General features: G+C 37.3%; 2 protein-coding genes and 1 long non-coding RNA gene across 3 annotated transcripts; all 3 read left to right on the top strand.

Moving 5' to 3' along the window:
* The first annotated feature begins 1749 nt into the window (after positions 1–1749).
* Positions 1750–2176, top strand: LOC141835916 (uncharacterized). The gene is made up of 3 exons (XR_012602431.1): positions 1750–1841; positions 1928–2053; positions 2126–2176. It is a non-coding gene; the product is annotated as an uncharacterized LOC141835916 (long non-coding RNA).
* Positions 2177–2178: 2 nt separating this feature from the next.
* LOC141835915 (zinc finger protein GAI-ASSOCIATED FACTOR 1-like) lies at positions 2179–4141 on the top strand. The gene is made up of 3 exons (XM_074723317.1): positions 2179–2392; positions 2485–2878; positions 2987–4141. Exons 1-3 carry the CDS (start codon positions 2224–2226, stop codon positions 3906–3908), a joined length of 1485 nt encoding a protein of 494 aa, XP_074579418.1. The 5' UTR covers positions 2179–2223; the 3' UTR covers positions 3909–4141.
* A 5850-nt stretch (positions 4142–9991) lies between these two features.
* Positions 9992–11776, top strand: LOC141836268 (putative protein phosphatase 2C 72). Its single transcript, XM_074723711.1, has 5 exons — positions 9992–10319; positions 10470–10808; positions 10889–11006; positions 11091–11314; positions 11420–11776. Exons 1-5 carry the CDS (start codon positions 10128–10130, stop codon positions 11627–11629), a joined length of 1083 nt encoding a protein of 360 aa, XP_074579812.1. The 5' UTR covers positions 9992–10127; the 3' UTR covers positions 11630–11776.
* The last annotated feature ends 2390 nt before the right edge of the window (positions 11777–14166 follow it).

Below are 14166 nucleotides of genomic sequence, written 5' to 3'. Positions count from 1 at the left end.
TCTCCATTTCATTTTTATTTTAAGTTGTATGCATCTAGGTGTAAATCAATTAAGCCGCTTGCAAGTTATTTGAGTCTCAATTCAAAAAAAAGTCATTTAAATTTATTCAATTAAGTAAACGAGTTGAATTCAAGGCTCATTTCGAGCTGAAGATTAATATTATCAGTCTAGCTCAAGTTTAATAGCAAGTCAAGTTTTTAAGCTCGTTTAATTTTTAAATGAGCTATTTTAAATTTATCTGAATTGTTTGTAAATTATTTAATTTCATTATAAACCGAACTCGAACTTAAAAATTAATTCTCGAATCAAATTCAAATCTAAAAATTCGAGCTTAAGAAAAAATCATTTAAGTCAAACTCAAATCTTTTACCGTTCAACTCGACTTTGTTCGATTACACTCCTATATGCATTCAAAGGTGCGTGCACTCTCATTTTGTGCCAATCAACAAACTTTATCTAAAAGATTACTTTGTTTTTTTAAATTCAAGGAGAGAAACAAAAGCAAACTTGTAAAAGGAGTCTTTATTTAAATTTTATTAAACGAAGCTTTATCTCAGCAATTATTTGCAATACATAACAACATTAATTCTTCTGATCTCCCTTTGTTCATTTTTTTATTTATTTATTATTATTATAAAAGCAATGCACAGCTTCAACTGCATCCCTCTCACTACAAAAATGAGACAATGCCCAGGCCCTAACATTTAGCTGTACATCTCCCCCTCTCTCTCGCCATGAACATGACCACATTTCTGATCGCCATCGTTCACGACAAAACATTCATCACGTTCCTTCTAGTCAAGAGAACTATAACATTAATTTTTCATCATTTCAAAATGCAGTATCTAATCTATATAATTTGTACCATTATGTTCTTCCAGTGTCCTTAAATACTCCTAAACTCAATTATATATATATATTTTTTTTTACCTCCAGATTCTACTGCACGCATGCATGATGCATATATATGTATATGGAGATCACACACTCGATTGATTGGCAGCAGAATCCAAAGAAAGTTTAATTAGTTGGCTGCCTAGCTAGCTAGCTCATTAATTACTTTAATTAATTAATTAATTACCTGGTGCAACATGGAATTAACAAGGCATGCATGAGTGAGTGTTGGCAGTAATATTCTATGGAGAAGTGGACAAGGGAGGGGCTCACGGTCATCTATGCCTTCCTTGGATTGCAAGGAATATTACCCAAATAGAGCTCTGAAACACCTCACGAGATTTCTGTTCCTTTGTTGTTTGTATGCATGCATGCCTGCCTCATCATGTTGATTGGACTCCAGGAACTCGATCTGATTATATTTTTCAACCTGAAAAATAATAATCTCAAACCATGCTTCATGATCCATGCTAATTAATTCCATCGATCGTTCTACAGTTATTGCATAGCTAGGTTTAGTTTGATACCATCATCGAGCTCTGTGTGAGGTTGTGGGACAAGGTAAAATTAAGTAAACCCTGAAAAACAAGACGAAGAGGTTAATTGATCTGCAACGTTCTACACATGCATGCAATATAATTGAAGGGGGGAAGGAGATAGCTAGCTAGCTTAAGATGATTAAGCACTGTAAATTAAGTGTGTTTGATTGTAGTTTTACGGCAGACAAGGAGGAGTAAAGGAATTTCTTGGTCTGAGATGGAATAAAACCAGGAACAAAGCAAACGACAGAAAGTGCTAGCGTCAGACTTGGATATATTATTTGGTGAATTATTCAAGGCTGTACGGTTCGTTCCACCTTACCTTCCTTCTCCTCTCATTAATCCCATCTCGTCCATAGACTTCCTCTCTCTCTCTCTCTCTGAGCTCATTTAATTTCATAGTTCATGGTAAATATGGATCTGAATTATCTTTTTGTTTCTTGATTTCTACTTCAAAGTTTTCATGTTCATGGAGTTGTGCATGTGTTTTGTAGCTAGTTCTACATATTAATTTCTTAAACACAAAAAAAGAAGAAGCAGCTAGCATACCTTCTTCTTATCTTGCAAGATCTGGTGGAAGAAGAAAGTGGATTTTATGTAGAGTTCATTTAATTAAGAAGGTACATACAGTTCGAGATTGTTTATATTATTTCTAGTTTCTGTTATCTTCTTCCTTTTTTCTTCTTTTTCAGGGAAAGGCGCAGATCTCCTGTTTAACTGCTTGAGCTGCTGCTGATCGATATCAGATCTCTTTTCAAGCTAGCCTTTGATAATAGATTTGAAGGAGAGCATGAAAGGGATAACAATTAATCATCCAAAACACCAAGCTTTCGAGGAGAACATGTCGAATCTAACCTCTCCTTCTGGGGAAGCCAGCGTCTCATCCAACCAACACTCCTCCTTGGCTTCCACAATTCCAAACTCAACCAAGAAAAGGAGGAGCCTCCCAGGAAATCCAGGTTTTTCAATACCATTAATTCATTCCTATAATTTTTTCTTCTTCTTCTTTCTTTTGATGGATGCAAAATCTGGACGTTAATTCATCGATCAGATCCAGACTCTGAAGTTATGGCACTGTCCCCCAAGACGCTGATGGCCACCAACAGGTTTGTGTGCGAGATCTGCAACAAGGGGTTTCAGAGGGATCAAAACCTGCAGCTCCACAGGAGAGGCCACAACCTCCCTTGGAAGCTCAAGCAGCGGCCCAAGGAGGTGAGGAAGAAGGTGTACGTCTGCCCCGAGCCGACGTGCGTCCACCACGACCCTTCACGGGCCCTCGGCGACCTCACCGGCATCAAGAAGCACTTCAGCCGGAAGCACGGAGAGAAGAAGTGGAAGTGCGACAAGTGCTCCAAGAAATACGCCGTTCACTCCGATTGGAAGGCTCACTCCAAGATCTGCGGCACCAGGGAATACAGATGCGACTGTGGCACCCTTTTCTCAAGGTGCACAATAATATCATCAGCAGCCTTTTAGTGAAGATCTCATTCTTTTGCATAAAAAAAGGGATTTGTTTGCGTCGCATTGATTGAAGTCCCTGGTGGTTATTGCAGGAGGGACAGTTTCATCACTCACAGAGCCTTTTGCGATGCACTGGCAGCCGAAGAGAGCTCGAGGGGCATTTCAGCGAACACCATGGCTGCTCACCACCCACTTCAGTTAATCTCCCATCCGGCAGCGGCAGCAGCAGCAGCAGCAACAACAGTGGCAGCAGCATCTCTCGAGCCTTTCTCTCTCCGCTTCCACAATAACCAACAAGTAGTGCAGCAGATGAAGCAGTTCAGCACTGTTCCACCATGGCTAAACTGCCAAGGCAGCACCTCATCCAGTTCCCTCAGCCATCTCGATCTCGGCCAAGTTTCATCTGTTTATTCCTCAAGGCTGCTAGAACAGGACCAGCATGAGTACCCTAATCATGGCGGCCTTCCTCCTCCTCCTCCTCCTCTTAATTTCGCAGTCAGCAGACCAGTAGTGTCGTCGAGTGCTAACATCACTGCTCCACACATGTCAGCCACTGCGCTGCTGCAGAAGGCAGCTCAGATGGGTGCAACTCTGAGCACTGGTAGATCTCAACTGGCACCTCATCACGCCAGCCATTACTCTTCTGCATCAGCAGGTGCCAATGCTGCTAATGGTTTTGGCCTTGGCTTAATGGAAGCCAGTGGCTGTGGCGGTGGAGGAGGAGGAGGAGGAGGAGGAGGAGGAAGCTATGGACCAGTAGCAGCATCTGCTCACCTCCTTGAAGATATGATGATGATGAACAACAACCCTCTCTCTTCATCAACTAATCCAGGGTTTGATGTGCCATTTGAGGATGCATTTGGTGGAATCATGGGATCCAAAAGGGAAGGTAATAGCTACATGGAAGGCATGGTAAGAACACAAGGTGGTGATGGAGGTGGTGGTGGTGGTGGTGATGGGATGACAAGAGACTTCCTAGGTCTAAGGGCATTTTTCCCACAGGGTTATCCTTAACTTTGATAGATTGGTGCAAAAATTATACATTGGAACCGAGGAGATAAATTACTGCAAAATTTGAGGGGTTAAATGTATATATATCTTAGTATTCCTTCTTAATTAGTTTCTTGAATTAATATTTGTACTCAAAACTTTGTTGTTATTTCTGAAAATCAGTCTAGCTATCCAAGAATATTCCATGCAAGGACATTCTTGTTATGAGTTTTTTTAATGTATAGAAGTGTCCTAAATTATGTTAAATTATGTCTTAAATTCGTCAAAGTCGGTCCCAAGTCCAGTTGAAAATTAAAGGAGGAAAATTGTGTGTTAAGTTGCCCGTCAATATGGACTTTTAGACGATTAATGTTCAATGAATGTTTTTTTTTAAAAAAAGTTTCTAGAAGTAGTGTGATATTTTGCTCTTCCAATAGAAGTTCGTCAAGATCTCCTTGTGACCTAGTTTTGCCCTAATTTTGATGCTATGGATAGAGCCAAATGATAGGTTAATCCATGGAGGCTATCAACTCCAAAGGGTTCATCTACCAAAATGTGGGAGAGGAGGAAGTTTTAATGTGTTAATCGCTTATATATTTTTTATATTTGATTAAGTGAGATTTAAGTGAGTGGTTTGTGTAGGCTATGTTGGGATTACAATCATACATGTGCTTTATGGAGGCGAGTCCTCATATTTTCTGATCTATTTTTTCTCCTAGGGGTAAAAACTTTCTTTTTCAATTGATATCATATCATAATCATGTTTTATGTGGAGCGACGTGAAAAATCTAAAAAAAAAACCGAAAGAGGTAGGGGAGGCTCGAACTATGGATAATGGTAGGAGATTTCTAATAAAATCTATGATAAACTCTCAAGGTAGGTAAGTTCTAGTAGGTCAGTTAGACCAGATACTAGGCAGTCTTGACAGATCAAGAGAACCGGACATCGAGGCAAAGAGAGTCTAATGGGTTAAGATACTGGATGTCAAGCTGGTCTCGATTGGAGCATGGTGATCCTTCGTTTTAGGGGAGGATTGTTGGGATTACAATCAAAGTTCTACATTGAAAATATACAGAGAAAATCATGAGTTTATAAAACAGAAGATATCTCTAATGGTATATGACTTTTTAAGTAAAACTTAAAAATAAAATCATGAGTATTTAAGCTCAATGTGAATAATATCATATCACTGTAGAACTTCTAGCTAGGAAGAACCTCGTAGATTACAAGTTGTTTTATTTATTACATTGAAGGATATTTTTGTTACTACGAAGTTTTATAAAGCAAAATGCATGAATAGAGAAGCAAAATGATATATGATTTTGAGGGGTCATAACTTTTGACTCAAATTAAATCATAGAATTTTTAATATATTAAATCGAAGTTTGTTCAGAGGTTTACATTTGTTATCGGCTGTAACCCGCAACAGCTCAATTTTAGGCCCAAATAAATATAATTTAAAGTCTTTTCATAATTTTTATCATCATATTAGGGTTATTTTCATATTTTGCATCATTAAAGTTTTGAGACTATTTAAATCTTTGTTTAGTTATTGTTAGATGTTCCTACTTGAGATCACCTACGGATGAGTCATCGGCTGATGATGGTGAAGTCATGTAAGACCCGCACACGGTGGAGCTCCTGTCAGGATACAAAGAGAAGGAAGGTGAGAACAGAGGCTAGGGGGTGTCCTGATTTAACCACTCCGACGCTCAAGTCAGGTCGCGAATTGGAGATGGAGAAGAAGAAGAACCAAAAATGTTAGAGAAGGAGAGTGTTAATTGTGTGTACCTGTACCTGTACCTACCCGTGAGAAATATGATCATTATATGGAGTCATCAGAGGAAACATCTTATCGACAATTAGAGGATGTCACATCGAAGGTAAGGAGAATATCATGTTACTGCGGTAGTTAAATGTACTATCGCCTGTGCTTATACGGTCCAGGACCATGCTGTTTTAGGAGAGTAGGTGATTTATCGTTGCATATTTTACTGTCCTGCGTGCCAGTTTGATGGCGGTTCGGTAAGCGAGTGGGCCACCGAGTAAGTCACGGAGTTGGTTGACTAGGGGGTTGAGTCAGAGATTGGCCACTGAGCTAGAAGAAAGAGCTCGGGCAGTTGATCAGGGGGTCGAGTCGAAGATCGTCTACTGAGCTAGAGGGGAGAGCTCAGGCTTATAGAGTTCAGGGCATCAAGCTAAGCTAGCTGATGAGCCGAGCTAGCTGTGGGATTGGGCACCGGACTAAGCTAGTCGACCACGAGATCAGACTTTACTTCTGTCGTGTCGCTGCCAATTGGACGAGATCTTGACTTTCTTGACTTCTTGACTTAAGCATACTAACTCATAACATTAGACATTATCTTTTATTTTGAATCAATTTTATTCGATTAAATCTAGAGATAGAGATGACTTCTTTTAATGATTTTCAACATCTTCTCTATAAAATTTTATTGAAAAAAATAAACTTTCAAAATAATTATTATTCTGTTCGATGTCGTAAAATAAAATAAGAACAAAAGGATAACATTTGTCACTCAGAAGATAGAGGGTGATGAAGAAACTCATGTAGCACACATGGTGAAGAAAGAAATGAAGAATGGTAAAAAAAAAATTAAGTACAAGTGATATTAAAAAAAAAGAAATAATGAAGAAGATATGAATGGGTAAGATACTTCAATTGTACCACATCAAGAGTGATTGCCCCAAGTTTAAGAAAAAGAAAGAAGGATATATATATATATCACTAAGGGCCACATGGATTGATACATCATGTTCTTACAATATAATGAAAAAGAAAAATCAAAGAAGAATTTATTAGTGCCAATGACACTTGATGATCAACTGATGGCAACATGCGATAATTAAAGAGGGGAAAAAGGTATAGATCCAAAGCAAAGAAGAAGACCTATACTTCATTATTGGTTAAAGGTAGAAAGGCTAAGAAGATATCCAAGAAATGAGTTCGTAATAAGTACCTAGTTAATCCGATTGGGTGGGTCCGTCTTATTTTGGGTATCAAAATTTATTATTTTAAATTTGGTTAAGGTGTGCTGAGAGAATAGTGGTTAGTTCATCGTGTTAGGACTTATGCAAGCTAGAGAGGGTTGAGGGTAAATAACTTCGATCGCCTTGAGTTGTTTGTGTAGCGGAAAGTCGAACAAATCGACAAAACAATACCAATAAAGTCGATTTTACTTGGTTCATCGTCTTCCAAGGCAACTACGTTCAAGGCCTAGTCCTAACAACTACCATCACTATAACTTGACTAGTCTTTGATCAGCTCATTAGCCCACTAGATTTGCTTGACTCGTCCAATCCGATTGATCCACTTGGCACGACCTATCTACCCAACTTGATAGGTTCACTTTAATTACTTGATCGACTTGACCTACTTGCATAGCTCAATTAGTTCAATAGCCCACCCAACTCAACTGACTCATTTACTTGATACTCACATAGCTCATTTGGCTCGATCAGTCTGCTCAACTCACTTGACCCACCTATCTTGACTAGATTGATTTACTCAAATAAATCAATTTAATTGACCCACATGATGACACATTGACCACTCAACTTGTTTGACTCAACCATCCCTCATTCCTCATTGGCCCTCAACCATCCCAACTTGCCATCACTCAACTAACCTAATTGACACTGCCACTCACTTGACTTCATTTGTGATGCAAAGGTGACGCATAAGGAATTGAACTTCAACGGATCATAATTTTTGACTCGGATATCAGAATGAGACATGGTCGATTGCTAATCGAAACTCTTTCCAAGACCTTTATTCGGTACCGGATAAAACTCGTATCAACCCACTTTCAGACCAATCCGACATCATTTAGTGTTCCGTCTGTGGCTCCGAACCTTTTTTTTATTATTTATAGCAATTTTATTTTTATGATTTTTTGGTATTTTTGACCACTTCAAATTAGGATTTCATTTATGGTCTATTTATAGGCGTGTTTAGTCGTTTACAAACAGTTTTGATTGATTGAATAAAATTTTTCTTTTTTTTTACAAAAATCCTAGAGGCGGCGCCACCATAGCTTTCTACTCATTTTTTTTAATTTCTTAAACTTATTCTCTCTCCAATTTTCTTTCAATCTTCTGCCTCCAGAATAATCATTATTCTATTCTTGTCCACCCATCCTTCCGATTTATTATTTTATTTTTTTTAAAAAAAATTTATAATGATTATTTATTAATAAATAATATATTTAATAGTAGTAGGATAAAATTTTTCTTCTAAAAGTATGGAGTACGGAAAATGGAATTATATTAGTCATTCCTTTAATTTGGCTATCATTTTATTTAAAATTGTTCCTCCAAATATTTAAATAAAATTATAGAAGAAATGAACAGTTCAATTTTATTCCATTTTGTTATAAAACAGCACTAATATCATAAATCAAACCAAACCAAAACATCTGTGAAAAGGTAATTCTACCAATCAAATATAAATATAATTATATATATTAATATATACCTAATGTTTTTTAAGTTTGTATAAAAAAAACTCAGTAACAGTAATAAATTCATTATTTTATTTTAAAAAGTAGCTTTTTATATATACTTTTATTAACTTTAACTTTCTTTAAAATATTCATTCCATTAAAACGACACATGCATAACGTTAATTAACAAAGGCGTAATTATTTGAATTTTACACGCATCATAAAGATATGAACAAAAAAAAACATTGAGGCGTATCAAATTTGAATTTGAATAATATTTTTTTGTTCAAAAATTTGATCAAAATTCTTGAATGATTTTCTTTTTAATATGCTTGCATAGCTTGAGAAACAAACACACATTTAAAGTTCAATATTTAATTGATTGAACAAAAAAATTATAAAAATTAATGGAAGTAATCTACTGAGGCATTAAGATCACATTGATGGCTTAAATCTCCATAAGATAGATTTATACTTGATTAACACACACGATTAATTATTATTAAGAAAATTAAATCCCAATCAAGTAATCTAATGCTACAATGGAGGGTTTAAGCCCCTACAGGATGGACCAAAGTATATAAAGGGAGAAACCTTATTCATTTGGGCAGCTTGTTGAATTGAACTTCTTCATCCTCCTCCTCTCTTCCCCGTTGAGAATGACTAAGAATTGTTGTCTCCTATTCATGTAGAAAATCATTCCATGCTTGTAGGAACACGAATGACAAATAAGACGCAATGACATTGACTTTCGGCTCAGGTCAATCCTTCGATTACCGTTGCATTCTATTTTCAATTTTGTAACTTTATTAATGATGACAAATTTGATCCAAATTAAGTGCATTATTGATTTAGTTCTATGCATCGTATTGCTGTTGCTTTCATTTACCTTATAAACAAAAGTACGATACAACCAACAAACAAAGAATATACGATGATAGTGTTTTTCTATAAAGAAGTTCATATCATTTTTCTATAGACAAAGCCTCGAGCTTTCTTCTTGATACCAAAATCATTTCACTTTTTTACTCTCACAAGTACAGTGTAGTGGTAAAACATTATAATAAAAGAACGATTCAAATTTCAAATGAGATAAATATTTTAGACGATAACTTTTGAAATTATATAAACTGTATTTCAAATTTATATAACAGACAAACTAAAATTAAATATGAGTGAAATACATACACTTAACGTATATTTCATCACCCACCCCGTTTGTAATCAGTATATAATATTGCAATAAGTCAACACCCTCGACATCACCAAGTCAACCATGGCAGCCTCTGTTCCATGGTCAACGAGGGTGCAGTAGTTTTTCTTATACGAAGCAATTTGGTTGGCTAACAGCTACCATGAATGACAAACTGCAAACTGTTTTTCTTTTCCCATTTGTATATCTCTTCCTTGCAGAAATGGTTCGCTGGTATCAATCAATCAATCAGCAAGTCAACTTTGGCAGGCCCTCAAGAATTTTTTCCAATTTTCCATTCCACCAAATGAAAGAGGGAGGAGGAATCGCACCTCCTTCATCACCCACTGAATCCACTTGCGTCTCTGACAACGATGGCTCCATGTTTAGGTTTCTGAAAAGACAAGCTTCGAGTCATCCAATCCTAGAACGACAAGCCGCCAAAGCTTCTTTAATCTATTCTGAACCTCGATCACCAGAAAAACAAGATGTGTTTGTTTATCTGAGGGCGTGGTTAAGCCAAATTCTAGTCTCCTCTGCAGAGATACAGAGAAAGGTATAGGGAGAGATCTAGAGAGAGAGAGAGAGATGGGAACCTGCTTCTCTTCTGCTTGCTCAGGGGAGGAAGCATCTCCAGGGAAGCAAGAAGGTGATGAGAACACAGTGTACGTTGGGCAAGATGATGAATTGAGCCCTGACACCAAGGGAAGAAGAATTGCTTCCCTGTATTCTCTCCAAGGGAAGAAAGGCCTAAACCAGGATGCTGCTATCCTCTGCAAGGTATCTTATTAGATGCTCTGTTTCATCTCAATCTTCTTGCTGTTTCAATCTATAATTTACTGTTGATCCTTGGAAAGAAGAGGAAATTAATAGCACACTGAATTTGTTTGGTGCTAGCTGAAATCTATCAATAATACTGATCTATTGAAGGGTTATGGAGATGAAGATGGACTGTTCTGTGGGGTGTTCGACGGCCATGGGAGAAATGGCCATTTCGTCAGCAAGTTCGTCAGAGACTACCTACCTTCCCTGACGCTCGGCGAGCGCAATTCCCTCCAGCAAGCCAACGAAGGCAGCTGCGAGTTCACCGGCAGCAGTGACAGAAGCTCGACGGACGGCGAAGGCAGCCCGGCCTCGTCGTCGGAGATGCTCGACGAGTGGAATGAGGCTTGCGTCCATGCGTTCAGGGCCTTGGACCAAGAACTCGTGCTCAAACTGGAGCTGGATTGCACGTACAGTGGAACTACAGCAGTTTCCATCATAAAGCAGGCATGAATTAACAAAAATACATCCTTTTAATTCCCATGATTTCACTGACATTCTGACTCGCGACCAAAATGGTGCATCAGGGGAGAGATCTAGTCATTGCTAACCTTGGGGATTCGAGAGCAGTAATGGCGGCCGTATCAGAAGACGGCCGCCTTGAGGCAATCCAACTAACTACCGATCTAAAGCCCAGCGTACCTGGTAAGATCGATCTGAACTTGCCGAATTGGGTAAATTAATTGATTTGATCGACTGAAAGCTTACCTTTAGCAATCTGGCATGCAGAGGAAGCCGAGAGAATAAGGAAGAGCAACGGCCGTGTGTTCGCGCTCAAGTCTGAGCCCCACGTTCAGCGCGTGTGGCTGCCCGACGAGAACTACCCGGGGCTCGCCATGGCCCGAGCTTTCGGGGACTTCCACCTCAAGAAATACGGCGTCATCTCCGTCCCTGAAGTCTCGCGTTACCGCCTCACGCACAGGGATCTCTTCGTAGTTCTTGCATCTGACGGGGTGAGTCTATATATTATATAATAATGCCTCAGCGATCGATCTGGCATCGATTGAATGATGATTGTGAATGATGAGCTAGGTGCTTAATTTGGTGTGGAATTGAAGGTATGGGACGTGCTGACGAATGAAGAGGTCGTGGCCGCCGTTTGGTCGAGCAGCAGCCAGGAGGAGTCGTCGAGAAGGCTGGTGGAAGTGGCACGAAGAAGGTGGAAATCCAAGTTTCCTTGGGCGAAAGTCGATGACTGCACTGCTGCTTGCCTCTTCTTCCAGGAGAGAAGAGATAAGGCCATTCTGCTCCCACAGCTGCCTCTGTAGAAGGCATGCATATGTTGCTTCAGTGATCAATTTTGCATAACATAAAGTTGTTTGATAAATGATCATGGAATTGATCGTGTGAGATGGATGACAAATTTAGTAGAACCAACTATATGGGGCCATTAGGATGACAGATTTTATATATCTTTTACAGAAAAGTTGTATATATATAATCACTGATGATGATGATGTTAAAATACATCTATAATTTTTAAATTTACTTTGACAGCTGATAAAAAATTTTTTATATAGTCGACTGATTACCTCTATGATTAATAAGTTAGAAAAGTTAGATATCTGTATTAATAAAATGATTCATTTGAAATTATGAATATTTTAAAAATCTATTTTTAATTATGCATAATTTATGTCTAAATTTATATGGTAAATTAAACCAATCAGAAAGGTAAGATGGTAAATTAATGGAATAAAAATCAGAAATCACAATCCACTTTCTTAAAAAATCTAAAAGCATGACAAAATATAATAATGTAAAATTCTTTATTATTATTATTTAAAAGTCTATGTAATTTTATTTAAAAAGGCAAATTCTGTTATCCATAGAAGTTGTTAGGATCTCATATATTAATTACTGAATAATTTAAAAGTTATTTTCCCCCAATTTTTAACATGTTTTGTTGAAGTAACAGTCAACCTAGCTAGCTAAGTACTCTAGAGGCACTACAAGAATTCAGGTATTTAGCGACGAATTTTTTTCGTCGCTAACCTAAAAATTTCGTCGCTAACATCTCTTGGCGACGAAAAATATTCGTCGCTAAAGTCGTCGCTATAAGCTTGTCGCAAATTAAAATTAGCGACGAATTATCTATATTTCGTCGCTAACATTAGCAACGAAATCATAATTGTCCCTAATTCAACATATTTCGTCGCTATATTTAGCGACGAATTATCTAAATTTCGTTGCTAATGTTCATACGTTGCTAGGTACCAACCCTAACCCGAAGTGTTACAACCCTAACCACCACGGTGATGTACTTTACCTTAGCCCTAGAGTGCACCCTAAGCTAGCTCCTCAACATCATTCCGTAAAGAACCAGCTGCACTTCCTTCCCCATCTTGGACGCATATGCTTGACCCCTCTCTCTTTGGATTTACTGTGCATCTTATTTTTTTTTTATAGATGATTATGAAATTAACCGTGTAAAACGTTCGAGGTCAATGGATTGGACACAAATGCTTGTTATCTTTGACTTCCACTGCATGACTACAGCTTGCAATGCGAGCCTCGGCACTAAGCCAAGGCAGGCAAATTGCCGAACCTTTGTCAGTTCATCCAACCTAAATACTTCCCGTGTTAACTTGATTTTTTAATTCTTTATTATTGGGATTTTGAACCATGCTCAGTGGATTAATTCTCCTATATACAGGACCATCATTTGTTCTTTCAGGACCATCACTAAGCAAGGTTGATTGTTAGGGGCGGATTGTAAATGAATCAAATATTTATGAATAAATTTGATGTTTAATTTAATAAAAATTTATTTATATTCATTCAATACATATAAAATCAATTAAATGAACATACTTGAATAACTAGTTAAATTAAATAAATAAACTTAAACACATATATATTTACTTCAGTAAAAGATGGAATCCGCCACCCCAACAGTCTCACATGGTCGGTCTCATGATCATTTGTGAGGATGTAAATTGAGAAACTGCAGCTGACTACGACGGAAGAGGGTATTATCTCGGCTTCACCTAGATTTGACCCTTGCTCACTTCAATAAGTTTGCTCCGTCGTAACCAACTCAATTATATTCCAGAGGCAAACACATATATATTTAGCTGGTTAACGTTCGCGAACAATATTCTTGAACTATATTCATCAATAAATTTTTTATTAATATATTAAATAAATACATAAAAATTTAAAATAAATAAATAAATTTATGTGATCAAATTCAATAAATCAAATAAATTTAAAATATAAAAATTTTAAATAATCAAAAAATTTGAGTAGAGAGTTTGATAATATTTAAATGAATCAAGTTCAAGTTAAATTTGAACTAAACTAAAATTTATTAAAAACTTAAAATAAAATTTGAATAATTATTTAAATAATTTAATATTTATTTTAATTTTAATTTAAGTTTGATTTAATTTTTTATCAAATAAATTTAAACACCGTAAAAAATTAATTGATTGCTCACAGGGTTCTGAAGGAATGTTGTTCAGACTGGCTGACGAGGATTATCATAAAACACGGCATGTTCGGTGCAACCTCCACGTTAATAATACGACTTTTGAAGCAGAACGTACGTACGTACGTACGTGTTCATGGTGGCACCCGCATGATTAGATCTATATCCAGCCCGTTCGTATAATTTCGAGATGCATGCGGCTTAAAGAACTCAAAGTCAAATGTGAGGAAAGGGCCAGAGACAAAGTCTGAGCTGTAAAGGACAAACTGTCGACGTGCAACGTGACAAATTGCCTTTAACTTCGAACTCGGCCGCATAAATCGGACTATGAGACGGCGAAACCGCTCGATGCTTTAAAGAGAAATTACCTTT

This window comes from Curcuma longa, chromosome 10, assembly GCF_044706935.1.
Source record: "Curcuma longa cultivar G26 ecotype Majalengka, Jawa Barat chromosome 10, ITB_CL_G26_1.1, whole genome shotgun sequence".
Classification (NCBI taxonomy): Eukaryota; Viridiplantae; Streptophyta; class Magnoliopsida; order Zingiberales; family Zingiberaceae; genus Curcuma; species Curcuma longa.
This window is presented reverse-complemented; position numbering and strand designations above follow the sequence as displayed.